The sequence below is a fragment of the Clytia hemisphaerica genome, unplaced genomic scaffold (assembly GCF_902728285.1).
Source record: "Clytia hemisphaerica strain Z4C2 unplaced genomic scaffold, Clytia hemisphaerica genome assembly, whole genome shotgun sequence".
In the NCBI taxonomy this organism is placed as follows: Eukaryota; Metazoa; Cnidaria; class Hydrozoa; order Leptothecata; family Clytiidae; genus Clytia; species Clytia hemisphaerica.
The window spans coordinates 265,091-286,801 of NW_027104372.1; the positions used below are offsets into that span (position 1 = coordinate 265,091).

A 21,711-nucleotide genomic window follows, 5' to 3' on the forward strand; every position below is an offset into this window, starting at 1 on the left:
GATTCGAGATTGAAAAATTATTTTCATGAGTTGAAATATCTTGATTGTAAAAAAAAATATTTGACGTCAAGATACTCAGCGGCAACGTCACTTTAATTTAAAATTTTATTCCTAGCTCTACGTATTTAAAGCAATTTAAATATTATAACGTTTTAATTTTAAAATTGAAATTATCGATTTGAGAAAAATTTTAAGCGTGTTGTAATTTCTGCATTAATTATATGGTTGATTACATTTAGCTTAGATTTGTAAGGGACGAGCGGGGCGATACATCCGTAAACCCCGCTTTTTTGCAATCGCCCTGATGTAAACAAGAATTTCTATTGGTTGAAAAGTATCGTACGATATCTTCAGAGTATTTTGATTGGTTAACAAAATATCGCACAAAATCTTTATGCAAATCTAGATAAGAGTGTCAATCAAATGTTTTTTATAGTTTCAAATGTTTTTATAAGTTTCGAAAAAAAACAAAAAAAAAACGATTGATTGTTCTTCAATTCTTTTTTTGACCATATAATTAACGCGGAATAACATGGTATTCTCGGGTGATTTTGGATTAATAACCCCTCGTGTTTTCAATGAACCTCGGGGTTATTAATCCCAAATCACCCTCCAAACCATGTTATTACTAGTACTAATAACTCTTTTTTACTTGATTTTTATCCTATGAGATTAACCTTTTTTGAAATCTACGTCAAATTTCTGATCAAACACTGTATAACATGACCTAATTCAACATATGATTCTGTAAGCAAATATCAATTATGACGTCATTTTACTCACTTTCGGCATTGATAACGCTTTTTCACTTGACTTTTACCCTATGAGATGATATTTCATTTCCCAGTCTAAGATTCCTCTAATCTTTTGGAAAATGTCCGTTATTTTTCCCGGGATAACCGGCATGGAATGAGTTTTGTCCAAAGCACGGAAAGTGTTGTGTTGACATAGAAAACTTCCTAACTTACCGAAGCTTTTTTTTCATCTACTTGGAGCCCTGGTCTTTTTTCCCTAGAAATTGGTACTGGAATCTTAGTCCTGGAAGTGGAATATCTTATACAAAATGACGGTATCAATTTGATCCAATTTAAATTACGTCTGAAAACTCTGGACCTTGATCTGACGGAATTTAAAGCTTACAATGGCCGTATTTCTTTTTATGTTATTCGATTATTTTGAAACTGGAAAATATATTCTTTCACTCAAGTCAAATTTGGACAAAAAACCGACAAATAAATCATATAGCCTATGTTCTAGCTGATTAATGCTTAATATCTGACGTTAAGACGTTAAGACTAGTGATTTTAAAGAATTTGTCAGAAAGTTAAGTAAAATTGATCTTTTGGGGTTTTAAAATAAACATTAAAGATGTTTTTTTTACAAGTTGACTTCGATGACCCACATCTAATTAATTAATTTTAAGAATTTTAATACTTTGAATTTGATCGATGACTACACGAACCTCGATAACTCAAATGTCAAGGCGAAATAAGTAATCTTCGTTCGAGTTAAAGAAATTCCAAGCTACTAAAAAGGTAATACAGCCTAAAATCCTTCCCAAAGGGACCAGGGATATTGTTCAAATTAAGTTGAATCGAGTTAGTGATTGTCAAGTACACCCTCTTCGCACAGACCCGCTGGGACCCCTTCCCATTGGAAAAATTGGTAAAATGTTTTTTCCACTGAAAATAATCAAATAAACCACTTCTCACTGCAAAATATTATGCTATTTTTCCCATCCCCGCTGAATTATTTGATTTAAAAGCAAAGAACTGACATCCCCAGCAATATGGGAATATCAATCCCCGTCGAGTTTCAGTTCGTCATTTTATCCCCACTAAGTGAGGTAAATCTATTTTGAAGACCACAATCAACATTCATTCAAACACTTTTGGATTCAACTTTACACATGCGTACATTCAACTTTTGCGGATCTACTTGCTTTGCCGGTATCTTGTTTTACTAAGTTAAGAAGGACTTTCTCGAGTTACGACCATATGATGGTCTTTAACCCTATTCAACCTAGGCTTTTAGGGGCGGTTCAGAACTAGGGGGGGCTTTTCCTGTACCACCCCTTACCTTTTGATCTAGTGGGTCTTTTTGGATGAAATTTGGCACACAAGATCCTTGTCACGTAAGGTAACTTTTGACAAAAAAATTTTTTGATGACGTCACTCATCATGCCCAAAGTGAGCAAAAACCGAAAATTTCCTTTGTTCTTATAAATAGCAATTGTATTCTAACAAAAGCCTTAGAAAAAAGTTGCCTGAGTTTAAAATGCTTATTTTATCCTAAATATTCAATAAATTACGGTTTAAACGATATATTTGACATTAAAAATCAATTTGTATTGGAAAAGTGTCAATTTTTTGGACACCTTACTGTCAGAAGTGTCATCATGCTCAAGTAGGTGTGAAAATATTTAGGTGTCAATTTTTTTTTTTTTGAAGCTAAATAAAAGTTAGGAATTTACAGAAAATTTCACGGCAAAAGCTCTATTATTTCAGGAGCTATTACCAATAGTTTGACCTCCGAACAGAAAGAGCCGCCCCCCCCCCTAGGCCGAATATGGTTAAAGCTCAAGAAGCTCTATAAACATAAAGGTATTATTAATAAACTAACACTAACAGACAAAGATAAATTACAGTTTGAACAAAAATATCAAATGTACATTTGAAAACTTGAGCAAATTTCTCTAAAGATTCCGGAAAAAGAATTGAAATCATTGCTGAAATGAACTTCTGACTAAATTACAGTATTTAGTATTCAGTTTCTCAAAGACAAGAAACAAAATTTGACATAAAACTTTTCCCAGTCAATGAATCAGCTTATCATTATACAGTCTGCCATTTTATTTGTTTTTTGATTTGCATAAGTAATACTGTAATTCGTGTTATGATGTAATTACTATACACTGTTATAATTTGCATTTATAACACTCGCTTCAGCTTTTCAATGCTAAAACAAAACTAATAATATGTAATAATGGTAATAGCATATAACATAATATGAATAAGTATAACATTTACCGCTGTATAATTTACTGCCATATTTTTGCGGAACACTTAATTGGCCGGAAAGCCGATTACGATGCGCAAAAACGCAAAAAATCGAGATTCCAGTCCAATATCTATGCGTGAAGCTATGAGTACCTCCTCGTCGCTGCGCTCCTTCGGGGGTAAAACAATTCTTCTAAAGAATGCGTCATTTTTATTACTTCAAATGACCAATTATTAAGATATCTTAAAAATCTCATTTACCGTTTTTCGACCAATCTCGAGACACCCTAGAGAAAAACTATTTGATAAGATTCCTCACAAACTCTATAAACGTACCAATGATTTTTATTCCCAAAGCAAGTAATAAAACTTCATTTAATTCAAAAGGACAAGACAAACAAAGCTACAGTTGTTAAAAAAATGAGAATCGAAAATCAACAAAAAAAAACAAAAAAATTCGTCGACGTAGAAACAAAGTGTTGTGAGATGAAAAGATATTGGTGTGTTGATCTTGAGTTAGAAAGTTTGGATTATAAAGTTCAAGAAAAGAAAAGATTCCTCAAAGTCTCCATAAATGACCATTTATCATCGAAAGTTCACAATTTGTCAAAGGCAGGTATAATTTTCTTTTATGCCTATATTGGCCTATATTACATTATATTAGTCCAAGAAAAAAGGGTCAAAGAGAGATTGGAAAGGGTTTTTCTAAAGTTATGGAAAATCTTTTGTCAACTAAGTAAGTTTCCAAAGTTCATTTTTCAACTACCCGAAGTCCTGGTCTTTTTCCGATAGAAAAGCGGAAGGGCTACATACACTACACAATAGATTGCCAGACAATATATTGGCAATTTATCGGCGATCCAAAAAATATCTGCGATCCCATTGGTTAAATAGAGTACAATATAACTTGTATTTTACATGTGTACAAAATATAAATTGACAAAAAGATGTTGTTGCTACAATAGCGATAGAAGCAATCTAACGTCACTTTGCTACAAAACTGCCCTGCGCTTTTTTCCGATACAAAAAGTGTATTTTTTGGGTCACCGATAAACCAGTTATCAGACATTTGCTCGTACAATATGGAAATATTTCAATCGTTCCGGATTTTCCGTATATTTTCCTCGCCTAAAGAATCGGAAAATATTGTACGGAAAAATCTCAGAACTCGTAAAATATTTCTCATATTGTACTCGCAACTGTCCGATAACTATTACATATTGACTATATATTGCTGAGTGCCAGCAATATATTGATAAGGTGTCTACAACAATACATTTTTAGCTCGATTTGTAATATTCCAACAATATAGGTAGTCTGGCTGACTTATGAAATAAAAGGGGTCAACCTTGAAAAAATTTCCGCACTAGGTTTCTTGGTACCGTTAGAAGTGCAATTTTATGTAGATTAACATACTCAGAGCCTCACGATGAGGCCCTTGGGCAAAAAAAATTATGAAATCAAACCGGAGGGGTACTTTTTTGCCCAGAATGCCCGGAATTCGAATTTTCGTAACAAAGTTGACCAATACGTCATGAACTTTAAGGCCTAAAAAACTGCTTAAATTAAAACTTAATTAGAATTTATGAATTGCATTGAAATGAGGACTTCCTAAAAATATCAAAAATCGGGTTTTTCGGGAAACGGGCCATAAAAATCGGAAAATCGGGGAAACTGCTTAGAAAACCTCAATAAATATTGAAAATATGACAAAATGACGCTTATTAATAACATGACAGGTTGATAAATTTTTTTAAACTTCTAAAAGCTAAAATAATGGTAAGGCAGGGATCCCACTCCTCCTAAAATTCCTAAAAATCCTAAAATAAGTCAAAACTCCTAAAATCCTCCTAAAACTCAACAAATTCTCCTGAATTCCTAAAATCTGAAAACTTTATCAAGCACAACGGTAGCTGATTATGTTTGTATATTTGTATAATCAGACAAGAAACTAAGATTTTTTTCTCATTAAAGTCAAAAAAAACTGGGAGTAGTAAGCTACCTGACCTTGAAACAACATGTTTAAAATATATTTTTGCACTGAAATATTTGGAACAAAAGCCTATGGGGGATTTTTAAAGAAAGAAAATTCCTTTTTATAATAGAGTACATGTTGTCTTCTTCGTACACTACGGTCCGAAAACCATATTGTTGAATATTGTTTGTCAATATATTGTGTAGTCTAGGTATCCCTATACAAAACAACGGTAGATCATTGATATGGATAGTCAAGCTAAATAAAAGCCCCGAATTCAGGCTTCTCAGTGCTATTTTTCAATGGAAAAATAAATTTATCATATCCAGTAGCATGATGACCGGGCAGTGCCCCACCCCCAGCGGTGGATTTTTTTTTGGGGGTGGGCGGTGCAGCAAATACAAAGGGTACTGGCTTCGCTAGCGTAATTGTTACAAAAATAATTACTTTTCATATGGGGCGCCGAAATCAAAATATTCTAAAATTGCCTCTCTAGTTTTCCCAAATTTTACTCGACACCACTCTACTGATCATATCGCTTGAAATTCATCGGGAAAAATTCGCTGTTTGCCAATATTTTAGGCCCTTTTTGCCGATGAATACTAGATTTTACCGGCGAATGTTTTAGGCCATTTCAGAGTAATTTTCATCATTATCACTGCGCGCTAACGACGACACACTATTGATCCAATGTTTTGAATTTTTTTGGAGATTATTGCGTCTAGCCAACAAAGCCGTTATGGAGGCGCAATCAGTCCTGCTTACCCATGATCCATTGCGACTGTGATGCGGCCTTTACCAGAGGAACATTGGGTTATTGGGAATCGAGGGCTAAAAAACACCAAAGAAGAACTGAATAATCGATGCTTTTTTTTCATTTCTGCCAGTATCTTAGGTCGCACCGCCAATCGTAACCCTCCATGAGCGTATGGTACTCTTAAAGCCGCCAAACTGTAGACTCTTTTGGCCTGCTCTATGTCATAAATTATGTTATTTGGTCAAATACAATGCATCAAAAGTCATGCAAATGAACCCGGACTTCTTTTACACTTTTAAAACATTGATCTTCAATCGAATTTCAAGTTTAGGACGTTTAAAGCAAAATGCTAATGGTCTCATATTAATTACGGTCCTAATTAAATAGCGTGAGCTGGGCGTAAAAAGGTCCTGTGTAACTTGGCTGGCGTAAAGAACGTTAACATGAGTTATCAAAGATTTTTTGCTTTGGAAACATTCGTCGTCAAAAATTAATCGCTGGCTGTAAAACTCATCGGTCCAAATGATTTTTTCGTCACTTTTTTCCGACGAATTTTTAAACGATAAGTGATACTGTTCAACATCACATAGTAAATTTGAGAGAAAGCTGAGCTATAATGCTTATGGTACCTACCGTCGTTTGGCATAATATTTCATTTCCCAGTCTAAAATTTCTCTAACCTTTTCGGAAAATATCCGTTATTTTTCCCGGGATAACCGGCATGAAATAAGAAAGAGATTTGTCCAAAGCACGGAAAGTGTTGTATTGACATAGAAAACTGCCTAAGGCAAGACCAATTTAATTTGTTGTTCTACGGGCCTGACCGACCCTATTTTTGCTAAAATCAAAAAAATAATAATATCGTATTTCCACTACAATATATTCTACACACTAGTTATTTGTAAGAATTAAACTTGAATAAAGCTGAAAATTAATTCAAGAAATTGAAAAATCATAAAAAGCATTCCATACACTAAAATTGTATTATGATTTTCATCGAAGATAAAAAAACAAAGTGAATTTTTGATCCAGATACTTTTTGGAAAATTTTCTCGGTACCTTACCAACCCTGATAAATGAAAAATTTATTCTTATTTTGCCCACCGACCGACCCATATTTTTCTTACGATCTGTCCGTAGAACAACAAATTAAATTGGTCTGGCCTAACTTACCGAAGATTTTTTCATCTACTTGGAGCCCTGGTCTTTTTTCCCTAGAATTTGGTACTGGAATCTTAGTCCTGGAAGTGGAATATCTTATACAAAATGACGGTATCAATTTGATACAAGTTAAATCACGTCTGAAAACTATACACAAGTCAAATTTGGACAGAAAGCCGACAAATTAAGTCACTAGCCTAAGTTCTACCGATTAATGCTTAATATTTGACGTTGAGACATTAAAACTAGTGATTTTAAAGAATTTGTAGAAAATTAGTCTTTTGGAGTTTTAAAATAAACATTAAAGATGAGTGTTTTAGAAGTTGACTTAGATGACCCACATTTAATTAATTAATTTAAACAATTTTAATACTTTGAATTCGATTGATGACTACATACATAAACTTCGATAACCCGAACGCCAAGGAGAAATAAGTTATTCTCGTTTTAGTTAAAGAAGTACTGGAAAGTCAGTATAGCCAAAAATTCTTTCCAAAAGGACCAGGGCTATTGTTCAATTTTTCTGGGATCGAGTTAGTGATTGGCAAGTGTATGATATCGTTTATGCGACCAAATTTTGCAATATTCCCTAAAATTTTCTCTAATTTGCAGGACGTTTTCACACAGTGACGTAATATTAATCAAAAAAATTCTTTAAGAGGTCATAGTGTGTAAAAAAATTCATAAACTTGTTCTCGCCTGCTAAAACAATTTTCTAAAATGATTTCTTTTGATGTTCACAAGCTTAATGTTTTTGAATTTCAAGGAAAATTAAATTTTTTTCGTCAAGTTAAATATGTTTCGGGCCGGAGGGAGGGGTACTTAGGCAAAATAGGTACCAGGTATGTGCGAGCCGGAAGGGTTCCTCGAAACCCTAGAAAGTCCCTCAAAGGGGTAAAAAAGTCATTAAAAAGCAATTGAGTCTCTGTAAGGGTTCCAAAATTACGAAAATGAAAAATCGACTCCATCAAAGGGTCATAAATTCTTTACAGACTGACATTTGGAAATTTTGGCCGAAACTTTGGGTAAGTAGTCTCTCTAAAAGTGGTAAAAACAGCAAAAAATGGACAAAATTTTCGAAATTCAGTAAGGGTCGATTTTCGAACTTTGGCTCGGACATACCCATCATCTCGTAAACCTAGTACCCCCCCCCCCGGATTTCGGGTCTATATACAATTTAAGACAAAAACTTTCCAGAAGAAACTAAAAAAGCTTTAATTCCACTGCAGAAATTCCTTTCGGTAAAAACTGTTCGTTGATGAAAATCTCTTAATGTAAGTGACAAAAATCTTTACCGATATTTTTGCCCGTATAAGTCCGTCTCAATATAATTTGCAGCGGAGACAAAAAAGGCTATAGTGGAACCTCTAATTAGCGGACACCATCGGGGAAAGGGGTTAGTGTCCGCCTTTTAGAAACTTTTGATCTCGGAGCTCCAACTTTGAAATTAGGCCATCCCAGGGTGTCGAAAATACAAAATTGGGGTCTAAAGTACTTATCTGAAGACTAGGCCATAGAAGAACAAGAGAAAGGTTATTATTAAACGCAACAATTTAGTTTTTAACAAATAAAAGAAAATCAGTGATTTATGATTTCTTTGGCTCACCTAAATTCGTTGAATGGGTCAAGGGAAAACTGGAAATTTGTAGAAATAATTTGAATGATAAGACTAGTGCTTGAAATAAAGATATCTAAAAATTGTTTTCTTCAATTTTGGACGTCTGTGATCCGTTTGATATTCAATGTCCGCTAATTGGAGAGCGAACAATTTTTTCCGCTAATCAGAGGGTCCGCTAATTGAGTGTCCGCTTTTTAGAATCTTTTTTATGAGGATTTGACTAGGAAACGGCCGGGGAAAATGAAATTGTCCGCTAATCAGAGGTGTCCGCCTTTTAGAGTGTCCGTTAATTAGAGGTTTGTATATAACATTTGATAGAATTCAAATTAGACAGTAGTTTTGTGTATATATTGGAAAGACAAACCGGAGTGGAATAGTATCATAAAGAGAAAAACTTTAAAAAGATTGGAAAATGAAGATTGAAAATGACGATTGAAAATGAAGAAGAAGAAGAAGAGAATCAAGCTTTTTCTTGGCGTTCTGGTGTTATCTATGATTTCAAAAAGCATGATGCGTGATTCAAAGAGAATTTTTTGGTATGATGGTGTGAAGGCGTGATGAGAGAGTATTTTCAACATGATGACGTGACATGGCAATAAATTCCTACTGGAAAATTACAAAATAGTCCCCCCCCCCAGATGGGTGATAACTTTAACATTTTTAATTACAATGCTCTTATCAAAACATTTTTTATTTCCCTAGACACAATTTTTACCATTTATATATCATATATTACCTTCTTATATGTTTTACATACTAGTAGTAGAAGTTGTTAAATTTTTTTATTAAAACATCTAATGATCGTCTCTGGCGTGAAACAGTCTGTAATGTTTTGATTTTTTTAAAGTTAAAGAAAAATAAATTATGTTAACGTTGATTAGAACTTTTGGCGTGATGCTGTGAGACCATAGGGATTCCGCTGGGAAATATACATAAATTTGTCTTCTCTCATTATTTAAGATTACGTAATTTTGAATCATTCTCTATGTAGCACATGCCCGGGGGGGGCACTCGATCTGAAAACGACCATACGTTCGGCCCAAAATTTGGCTTCTAAAATCGGACCCTTACAGTGCAGTGAATTTCCATGAGAAATCATACCCTTACAGTGCACTTTTTTAAAATTTCTCGCCCATAAGGGCGAAAATTTTTGCAATTTTCCAAGAAAATGTGGAATTTTTCGTCCAAAATTGACCAATTTTGAGCCAATTTTACCAAAAAATTGGCCTTTTATTACAATTTCCTACCGTTACAGTGCAGTTCAGTGCAGTTTTGTATTTTCCTACCCTTACAGTGCACTAGCTGAACTATGAAAAACCTACCCTTAAGGGCCGAACGTCTGGTAGGTCATTTACCTTGAGTGCCCCCCCCGGGAGCACATGCAATCCCTGCAATCGCTCTCTCACTGTTTTTTTAAGCTTGTGCAACACACTTAGTTGCTAGCCAAATATTACAAGTGTTTATTTGAGCACCATACTTTCAGTTGAGCATCTTACAACAATAATTTATTAGAAAATCCAAAGTTCAAAGTTTGGAAATTCTCTCTCTAGATGAATATTCAGAACCCAGGAGATGTTTGGTCAAGACATAATGTTTGTTTTCGTTAGTTCACTGTGTTTTCATTTCAGGTGTTTTTACTTTCAAACTTTTAACTAATTCCGAAAGATCTTTGATAAGGTCTAAGGAGCTTTCATTAAGCATGATAGTAAGGCTATGAACCAATCTTTGTTATTCTGGGTGGTCAAATGTCCAAAAATTTAACCAGATCTTTATTTTCAAATCATAACTTTCTGTTACTGAGAAGCACTCCCTTTAAATAAAATATCTTCAACTATTGCAGAAGTCAAATAGGTCAAATGTAGGTTTGATTGCAATTTTCTTACTGGACTTTATTTCAACATACCAAATTTTTTAATAAGGTTTTATTAGGGGAGCTTATGAGTCTGACAGCGTGAATGATAATCTAGAAGTGATTTTTATATAGTGACAAGCTATCTCTTTTGGCTACGATCTTCTTCCGGGTCTAAAACCACGGCTTTAATCTCTTATTACTATAAAATGACCTTTTATCATCTTCCGGAATAACAAGTAAGCTAATATAAGCAAAAAATGTTTTTCTCTTTCTGACCAATCTTATACTCCACATCCGTGTCAGTTCAATGTGAAAAAGCTTGATAATCAAAATTGAAGAGGCAGCAAACGATATCACTTTTATTTAAAAACAAAACCTTTAACTTCCTGGTTCGACCAGTTATGCTTGGAACAGTTTACATGTTTTTTTATATAAGAACAAACTATATTTAAGGACATTAAGCTCGATGGGTAAAATACTAAGATCTTAGGACTCAAAAACATCCAGTTACTTAGAAAATTGCACAAAAATACTCCCAAAATGGAGAAAATAAGAACATTTAAAGAACACTTTTAGGGTTAAAGCCTAAAACTCGTAAAGATTTCAAAAATTTTGGAAGTTCTTATATAAAAAAAATGTGTACACAGACATAAGAAGGTGGTAAATTGGGAAATTTCCAAGTAATAAAAGGCCGAAATGTCCGAATATTCTGGACGATATTTATATTCATGAAATAAATTGTATTCAAGATGGAAAAATAATTCCCTCTTTTCCCTCTATCTCAATTTTCAGAAGGGAACGGAGGATCATCCTTAAGTGATAAAATATTAACGAAAATTCCCATTCATAAAGGATTCATATTCAAAAAAAGAATATTCTTACTTTAAACATTTACTCCGTCGTCCGAAATAAATTTCCAAAAATCACGTGTGCAAAATCATGTTAGTGACGTCATCATTTAATATGAATATTGATTGCTCGAGATGAGAGAGAGGAAAACGAGAAATATATATCTATCACATAGAGATGATAAATACTTGACTACCGTATCTAACTGAGTTAAGAAATCTCTTAATATCGACTTTGGTTTTTTTTTGAAACCAACGTGATCAAATGATAAACTGGAAAATATACTTTGTTCATTTTTTATAAAGTAAAACATTTTTTCTTGTCGATAGTCTCTCTATCTTTTTTCCTCTTAAAAACAGTGTTTTAAAAAGGGGAAACAATTTTATTTTGAACCAGAGATAGTAGAGAAAGTTTATCTGATTCATTGAGACAAAAGTTTGGAATAAACGAGTAACACTTTTTCTTCTGGTTGGTTTTTTCATCGTGACATTGTTATTAAAGTGAGCGACAGAAGGAAAAAGGGGGTTTGGTCACAGAGACTTTTCTTCGTTTGACTTGATTGAGGGAGACACGGCAGTTACTTTTTGTCTGTGGAATTTTTGGAAGTGGCAAGTCAATTTATGATGAGTGCTAAAGCAAATAGAGAAGAAAGAGTCCCTTTAAAGGTAAGAGCATCACTGTAACCCTTGTTTTCATAACGGTTTGGTAATTATTGGTTTCGGAACATTTCAGAGCAAGAGAACGGAGCATTACCGCTCCACACCCCTGTATCGCAGACCCGGTGGTACCCACCGGCCCATTGGACATTTGGCACTCCAAAACCATCCACACTGTATTAGATTAGATTGACCTGAAAACAATAGATTTCTATCCCCATTGGGATTTCCATGGAATATTTTTATCACCACTGTGGGAAGAAGTTATACCGGATTGTGAGACAGAGTTGTCACATCGGGTAAAAATAGTGGAATAGTAGTTTTGCTAATAGTATGAATTGCAGACCTCTATAGCTTTGTTTCCTATATAGAAGCTGTTTTTGCTAGAGGATGAACAAAGACCTATTTGGCTTAGTACTATCTTCTTTTTTTACATTTCGAACCTTAAGTATATGCACGGTATTTTGTAATTGTTTTGCTGGGGAACGATGTGGAACCGTAACGTCTGTCAAATCACGATTAAAACCAAAACCCCATCCCCTTTGATTATGGAATCTTAAGCCCTCTTATTTTTGTGGAATCCTGACCCCCCCCCCTTTAGGATGTAAAAACTTAATTACTTGATTAATGGGTTCAGCTTCCCTATTTTGAAATAACAAAATCGTAAAAATTGTCATTGTCAATTGTCATGAACAGGAAAGTTCAGAAGAAGGTCATTAAAGGTGATTAAAAAGGCTCTGATAGAGAGGTTAAATAGAAGAAATAGTGCTTAGTTTGCCCTTCTTTTATCGAAATTAGCTGATGTCAGCTTTTAAATTAGAGATGCGTGGTACAATTTAATGAGACTCATAAAAAACGGTAAAATACGGTTTAAGTTTCCTATCGTTGCATAACGTGTCCTTTGTGTCCAGTTTTTTTTCAGAACAGATCCTATTTACAACACATTAAGCGTAAAAAAAATTTACCAAGGTTCTTCCTTCTTCCTCAATGAAGTATCAGCCCGAAGGGCTAGAAGTCAATCTCCTTGGTAGGATTAGAAGCCAACAAATCCTACCAAAGTTGCGCGGCCTTGAGCGGCTCACCTGGTTTTTACACAAATGAAAGATTGAAACTAAAATTTACCGCTAAATTTCGAAAAAAAATATCAATCGAAACAAAGGAATTGCTAGATTCAATCGTCAAAAATGCGGCGCAATTTTTAAGGTTTCACTTTTTCTTGCCTTGTGAAAGGTTAGAGATTGAACTCTTAGCCCTTCAGGCTTTAAACTCAATGTTCTTCCTTTCTTCATTCCTTTATGAGCTTTTGAGATTACAAAAATTGACAAAGGTTTTGTCTTCTTCCTAACTTCCTACCTTAATCAGCTTGAGAATGGTAATTATCTGTAATTAAAAATTAGTAATTAAAAATTTGTGTCTTTCTATTCATATTGGTCAGTCATCATAAAAAGCATTTTAAAAGCTTTTCTAGCTTTATTAGGCTAATAGGCATTGGAAGAGGAGGATACTTCGATTGATGGACTTCTTATGGACTTAGCTAGATTTAGCGAGATGGACCGCAACCTAATCGTGCGTATTCTTTTCGTTCTCTGTCTTGAGTTTTGTTAAATTGACTCTATCCGTTAACTTGTATTCTATTTCATTCCATTAGAACTTTTGATACATGGGAGTGTACTGGGCATTTATGCTATTCGTTATGCTCTATAATTAGCCAGAAGATTCGATTAAGTTTATTCTAAAAATTAAATGACGATAAAGAAATGAGAGTGAATGTTTTTATTTGCTCCAGTGACGTTAAAATCGAAAAATAGTTACAAGTTTGCTATATTAAAACTATTTTTAAAGAAAATTGGTCAGGACCAATAAAGTATACTAGAAGCGAATCTACAAATTTTTCAAAGCAACTGAATTCTTTTTCGCTGCTTTTGAATAACGGAGGTAATCTAATGCTTGTTTTTTTCACATGCTATAATTTTGACGGTTGATGTTATGTTCGAACGTACATCCTATGTATGCGAGATTCGCTCCTAGCCAGGGGGGGGCTCATACTGCATTGAATATGACAAAGATTTTAATTTGGTTACTCCTCCATATTGTAAAGATGCCACAGTGCCATCCCAGGGGAGGGGGCACTCGATTCAAAAACGACCGTACACATGCGACTCAAAGTTGGACCTTTGAAATCGGAACCTTAGAGTGCAGAGAAAATTTTTTAGCTATATTTTAGTAAATTTGGGTGAAAAGTTGTCTTTTAAGGTTGTGCATTTCCTTAAAACTTTTTGACCAGATTTAAGCATAATATTACCTTAACCTTAGAGTGCACTTTTTCTCATCTTTACTCATTTTGAACCTTACACTGCATTTTTGAAAGCTCAGAAAAGGGACCCCGACCCCCAACGGTAAGTCCTTTACCTTGACCCCCCCCCCCCCGGAGTGTCATAATTACTTTCTTAGCCTTCAACAAGGTTGCGAACCATTCAATGTAAGCAATCTTAAATATCTGGGAAAGTCTACAAAAATTAAGGCTAGGTAAAATATTTTCTAAAGGAAAAAACTTCTTCAATTGACAAACAGGAATTCATTGCAAAATATTATAACTGTCAAAGAATGATAAAAGTCTACTGAGTTTGTGTACCTAAAAAAATATCTGGAAAAAAGATCAGAAAGCAACGGCTAGTAGAAATAATTTTATATAGATGTCGAAATATAATCCCATTATTTCATCCTTACTTGCCAAAAACACTTACAATCATTTATTGATTTTTTAAGTTATTGAAATAAATCAAATCCAAGGAAAATAAAAATTTTTGCAAGTTGAATCAGGTTCTATTTTTGAATATCTTATATTTTGTAGAACTAGAACAATTTGATGCTCTTTACCGTAAGAATAAGAACATTTTCCCTCGAATTGGCGGTATTTCAATACACCCCTTCTCAAAGACCCGGTGGGGTTTTATCAGCCAGTATGGGGTAAAAGTAAAAGACCAAAACTCAATATTCCCATGTTTTTCTATGGCTAGGGATTTTAATTACATTGTTTGCAAGCGAGAAAATTCAATGGGGATTGAAAAAGTAGCACAATAATTTACAGTGAGGATTTGCTTATCTGATTTTTTTCAGTGAGTTGGGGGGTTAAAGTATGATTTTTCTACTGGGGACGATTTTTAGCCAATTTTTCTTGTGGATGGGGCATTGGGTGTGTCAGAAGAGGTGTCTAATGCAACTGCAGTTTCCTTATTAACTGTAATGAACATGAAGACAAATTTAAGTGCCATATTGTTTATACGAATAAAGCCATGTTCAGACGTTACGGTTTCGTGTCGCTCCGTTATGGTTTCCGTTATGGATCGCAAGAAAACAGAGTAATTCCGTTCTGATGAAAATAGTGGGGTGGAACTGTTTTGATCCGTTTTGCTTTGTAACGTCTTCTTTTTTACGTTTCGAAATTTGACGGTCATGTTTTTTTCGGAACCGTTTCGTTTCGGAACGATACGGAACCGTAACGTCTGATCATGGCCCCAAGTCATTGGAGCACACCCTTGACGAAGCCAATTTTGATATTTTTCGAAAGAGCTTGACTTGTACGAACAACGTAAGTTGAGATGAAAAAGAACCGCTAAATCGATTTGACGTCAAAAGCCTTATATGATATTTTGGCTATTTTCGTCTTAGTTATGGCTAAGCCATGGGTTAGAAATAGGGAGAGCTGGAGGTGTTTGCTTTTTACTCTTTTGTCACTTACCAGCTTTATATTTCAAAATAAGATTGATTTGACTGTATTAAGTGAAAAATGTTGTAATACGAATGATGTAATACCATTTTTCACTGTGCTTCAATTAGTCTGTACACAGACCCGATATTTACGGCTAATTTCAGAATTCATTGCCGTAGAAGAGGGTCTGTTGTCATTGGGTTTTTCGGTTTGAGATTTTTCAAACTGACCACTGAGATGAAGTGCGGGTGAGAGAGGGGAGACGATTAGAGAAGTGCTGCAATTTATAAATCATACTTCATCGCAGAGGATTTAGTACAGGAATGTTTTTATCAAACAGACAATGCGCACAGAGTGTACTACGAAACGAAAAACGTGAGATAACACTCTGGTACAGAGTATGCTTCATTGCGCTCCATAAAAAAGTGACAGTTTGCACAAAGATGAAAAATCCAAAGTATTGTTGGAAAAATATTTTTGAGTGGATAAATTTAAAGGTTTTAGATTTTTCGAAAAAATAATCATAGAGAGGGAAAAAATATGTTTGAAATATGTATTCAGAATTTTTGAATAAATCAATAGTAGGATAAAAAACCAACAAATGGGACCTTTTTGGAGGGTTACGACCTTTAGTGCAAGAGAGATCCGAAAGAATCTGTTTTTTTTGTCTATTTTGGAGAGATACAAATTTGACCTTCCATTCGCCAAAAAAAGTCCTCGCCAAACTTAAAGAAATTTGCCTCGCAAACATGAAAACATGAAAACATGAAAAAAACTAAACAGTTGGGACATGCTATATAAGATATGCTTTGTAAAAATATTCATGATGAAATTGGTCAAAAAATTAAAAAATTGGATAATGCACCATCGTGGAATTTGAAGAATCTAAGAAAGTTTTTAAAGAGTATTTTTAACTGTAAATTACTAAGTGCCCCCAGAAGGCCTAAAAAGTTCACAAAAATACTATTTTGTGCTTTAGGCACGTATTACATACCAAATTCAAGTTGAATTTGAATCTTAACTTAAGAATATTGTAAATAAATGCTTTATAGCATGATTTTCCTCAGAAAGTTAAGTATGATGAAATGGAAAAACAACATTCTTATAAAAAAGCGTGTATTCAAATGAATCGATTTAACAATCAGGTTTTACAAAATCAACACTAAGTTTACAATCGAGCTCTTTTAGGTCATCAATTTCTTCAACTGACCTTCAAGTGACCTATTCACATCCAACAATTTTAAGATCAAGTTCTTCAAATTCATCTAATAGATAACCAGATTCTTCAAGAAAATACACGGGCTGCAAAATTATATCAATGCAGTCAAAACATGTGAGATTTTAACGATGTAACTGGCAGTGTCCTAAAATTTACCAAATATTCATATCTGACAGCATGAACATATAAACGACTGGACATTCATATCCTTTGTATTTGTTTAGAAAGTACTGCTAGCTTCGTTGCCAAAACAATAGATTTTGATGTGGTAACCTCTTAGGAATACTTTGCTAAAAGCGTCAAAAGTTCGACTAAAGTCGCTGTTGTTCTACTCTTCTCAAGTCTTTTATCTATATCATAACAAAGATAGCAGAGCCAAAATCATCGTCAGCTTGTCAAAACTCCGACTATTATTTCTAAATTTTGACTCCAAAGTATAGAATAATTTCAGAGAGTATGGGTTTCAAATTATGATGATACAGGCTCTCAACTTTGGCATACTAAAGGTTATTGGAGTGACAAAAGTGATTAAAAAATATTCATGCAGTTGACATTCTGCGTTTCAGCGTTGAAAAATCTTGATACAATATATTGCAAACTTATGAAAAATATCGAGAATAATTCTTTTGTGAATTACAAGCAATTCTCAAGCTCTATCAATTCATTTACCTAAGTAATTCAAAGAAATAAAGTTGTGACGGAATGTTGTCGGATATTTTATACCAATTTTGAGATACAGGTGGCAACGAAGCTCGCTTCAAAGAGACAATAAAAGATAGACGCCCAGGCGTGTATATGTTCATGATGACAGGGTCTATTTTTCAAATTCCAGTGGTACGTTCCCGTCGACCGTCAACGTTAGTGTAGCCCCCCCCGGATCCGATGTTTCAAAACAATAGCACATTAACAATCAGGGTCTCTTCAATTTTTACAATCGGCATATTCAAATGAAATGAATCGATTTATTCATAAATAGGAAAATATTTTTAAAGGTTTTCCAGTTCTTTTGTAAGATGGAATTATATATTTTTGATAGAAGGTCTTCTCGATTTACTTAATTTGTCTGGAATAGTTGTTGTGACCTAATTTTAAGTTTTTTGAGTGTAGATTAGCTTAATTTTCCAACTAGCCTTATGACCTACCGTCAAAGTCGTGGGTTCAAACGATGTGGGCGATTCATACCAGACTTTGTAGTTTTCTGCCTGATGCTCAATTGAGAGAAAGGAACAAGGAAAAGTATCGAGGGAGAAAGAGTGGCGCATCCTCTACATCCGTGTAGATTATCGAAAGTGGAGCCTTCGTGTCGCCTCCGGCTGCGGTCACACACTGACTAACCTTTGAAATAAGTCATTTTTAAATTACATCAAACCAAGAATGTAATTTCATAAATCAATTAACTGGTTTCATCTTGGCAAAGAACTGTTTCAGCAAAACAAAGTCCACGTTGTACGGGGTCGTATAAATAAATATTAGAAACCACGTAACTTTCGTTTTCGTTTTAAAGCAAAAAGCAACGTGGTTGTTTTATTGATTTGTTCGAAACCTTGAAATTACTTAAAAGTCTACTACATATGATGAGTCAGGGGCTAAATTGATTAAGGTGTTTAAGTTTGTTATCGGCTGGCTTGTTTCTCACCATTTTTGTTCAAAATCTAAAACATCGTCAAATGACATTGTTAAGGCTATTTAAGGATATATTAAGGATATTCAATGCAAAATAGTTTATCTTCGCTGTATGCTTGAAGTCAGTTTACTATCATTAAAGGCTTTGGATTAATCCACTATCAAATTTTGCGTAAACAGTGTTTTGTATTAGGGTACGTGACCAAAAAGTCAATAATTGCTTTAAAGAGCGTTACACGTTGTTTTTTAAGAACATCCAAAATTTTTGAAGCCTTTGGATATTCTTAACTTTTTTAGTTTTAAGACTAAAAATGTTCTTAACATGTTCTTATTTTCACCATTTTTTGAGCATTTTTGTCAATTTTCCTAAGAAATTGGGTGTTTTTAAAGTCTCCAAAGCCTCAAAATGTTCTTTTGCCATCGAAGCCTTATGTTCTTATAGTTTGTTCTTATATTTTAAAAAACGTGTAGTTCAAATGCATGAAGGTTGCGCAAAACAATTATCATTCAAGTTTGATCATGTACAATAAGTACACGTCTTTTTTTTATAAGAACGTCAAAAATTTTCGAAGCATTCGGATGTTCTTAGTTTTTTGGATTTGAAGCCTAAAAATGTTCTTAAAAAGTTCTTATTTTCAGCATTTTGATGTAACTTCTTAAGAAAATGCATGTTTTAAGTCTCCAAAGCCTTAGAATGTTCTTAGAATGTTCTTAAATTTTTGGGCCTCGAAGCCTTATGTTCTTATATAGTTTGTTCTTATAAAAAAAAAACGTGTACACGTGTTCGATTTAATTTGAAAACGTGTCTGATTTATTGACGTAGTGTTAGTTAGCCCCTACTGGAGGTTTGAACTTCGATCATGCAACCACCAATTAAATTATTTGCAAAACAACTGACCTCTTAATAGCTTAATTATCAATTGCAGATAATCATGAAAGAATTTCTTTCTTTATAAAATATAGCAACTAGTGGCATGATATTAGAATACAGGTTTTTCTACAAGAGCATTGAAAAATCGAAGCCTTCGGATGCTCTTAACTTTTTAAGAATGTTTTGTTTAGGCACTTTTCGACTTTTGTGGGTATTTTTATCGGGTGTTTTAGAGTCCTTAAAGCCTTAAAATGTTCTTAACTTGTTCTTAATATTTTTGCTATCGAAGCCTCGTGTTCTTATATAGTTTGCTCTTAAAAAAACGTGTACCTTTAAAAAAATACAACATTTTTGAGTTTTTTCTCTGGCATTCATCTACATGATAAAGTAATCTGTCAATCTTTTCTATTGTTTTCAAGTTAAACAATGCATGTCAATACAAACTCGTTCCCACTCCTTTTAATCCAACATTAAGAAAAACAATAATCTAAAACCCTGGGTATTAACTTGATTGTCAAACTGCTAAATATTTTTTTATAATATGATCCGCTGTACGACTTTGTTCGAAATCAGAAGACTTCGAGCTCTCTAAAGGTTAGTACGTATTATAAAAATCTAGAGAAAATACACTCTAGCAAGGTGTCATAGAATAACACTGAAATAATTTTACATAAAGCACGCAAAAATTTCATCATCCACCCTGAACGCAATAAATATCCCTTATATTTACATCAAGGCCACTTGGATAAATGTATTGGTATCTAAGATAATGTAGGAATTGGTCTTTCTAGGTTTAAGATTTAGGGTTAAGTCATTTTGTTCTCGCGTGCTCTTACACTTTGCTAGTCTTAGGTAGTTTTGATCGAGTTTTAAGGCATCTTGTTAAAAACTACAGTGTTGTGTTGTATTCCTTGTAATAAGGGATTTTCCAGTCCCTTTTTAGGGAGTTGGAAATGGGCTGTCGCAAAGGGGTGAATGTTAGGTTTGTCGCCAAGGTAATCTTAGGTTTTTGGGGCATAACGGGATGAGTGTTAGGTTGGTGGGCTAGGTTTGTTGGCTACAAAGGGGCTGAACATACAGGTTTATTTATATGCCCTTAGGTACTTATACTTATACTTGTTTAACTTCGACAGAAGGTAAACTCTTGAGTCTCATTCATTCTGACGAGGGCATTAAGAAATACCACTGTATTTTTGTCTTTTGATGTCTGAGTGCTTTTAAGTCGTTTTTAAGGACCTCTTTTGAAATAAAGTGTCTAGTTTTCGCATTTACTGCTCTTTCGATTATGATTTCGCAGCCCAACTGTTTGTCGCATCTCTCATTTATTTTTCCCGGCTGTCTTTTGCTTGGCTTTTGAAATTCTTCTTTTGCATGGCAACTGAATCGAGTTAGTCAAAATAGGTTTCTGACAGTCTGTCCATTTGTAATACAAAACTTTTGATAGTGAAATTTGTGGTTCATAAACCACTTCAAAGACTACGTATAAAAATATTGATTATATTTGACGTTGGATTTTAAAGAATTTTCAAAATATTTTGTCCAGCCATAAGCAGCCCTTCAATTACAGAATAACTCAAAATATATCAACTTACTGGAAGGATATATGCCTAAAAAATTTTTTTTCAAAAATAGTTTTTTTTTTCTTTCAAATTGCAAAATGAAAATAGTAATGGTCTACCTTGAGAAGGTAGAAAAAGGAAGTCATAGAAAGTGGTTGATGCAAACACCCCTGTCTCAGTGACCAGAGATGGTAATACCTTGCTTACTTTCTGATAAGTGATGGCTTCAATTAGTATTCTTTACAGCTTAGAATGTAACTAGAAGTGGTGATTTAGCATGAAAATTATTTTTTCCCAAAAGTAGTATTTTAGTCTCGTAAATTATGCAATATTTGGCAAATTTTCTAAAAAACTCAACTCTGTAAAGTGAAGAGTATTTGGGAGGCTCTTCTATGTTTTGTTTTTGAAAGGTTATAAAATCTCATTGTTTCAAGATTTAATTCTAAATTGTCATTTTTTTGAATATATAGTTTCTACCCTGTGAAGGTCATTTGTGTCTAGATTTCAATACGCCAATACGCCTTTAATGTCTTTAATACCGGTTTAGCAGATTGACATCTTGAACTAATATTATTTTCCAAATCTGGAATTCCTTTGTAAATCTATATTTTAATTCTTTCAGCTTTCTGTGCTACGTGACTATGTTTGTCATTTTGTGTTTGTATTTTCTTTAAGCATGTCCAATCTAAAAGAACTAGCCTGGATATTGAAATTTGAGGTTTGGCCAACAGTCTAGTCGTCAAATTTAATTACCTAAGATTCACTTACCAATCAAATAACAATTAATAATTAAGGTACGATGGTAATTATTTTTATCAACTGAAACAAATAAATTTTGAAAAGATATTTCGCAATATTTTGCA

At 33.8% G+C, this 21,711-nt stretch overlaps 1 protein-coding gene across 3 annotated transcripts in view; it reads left to right on the forward strand.

Moving 5' to 3' along the window:
• The first annotated feature begins 3,548 nt into the window (after window positions 1–3,548).
• LOC136818581 (sodium-dependent phosphate transport protein 2B-like) overlaps window positions 3,549–21,711 on the forward strand; it is a 30,360-nt gene continuing 12,197 nt past the window's right edge. The window contains exon 1 of one of the 3 annotated variants that reach the window (XM_067074911.1): window positions 3,549–3,615. In XM_067074911.1, the coding sequence (XP_066931012.1) occupies window positions 3,574–3,615 (42 nt within the window). In that variant the 5' untranslated portion in view covers window positions 3,549–3,573. Of the gene's footprint in view, window positions 3,616–11,402; window positions 11,877–13,347; window positions 13,434–21,711 lie in introns of those variants that run through there. The other 2 variants (XM_067074909.1, XM_067074910.1) reach the window with 2 other exon arrangements.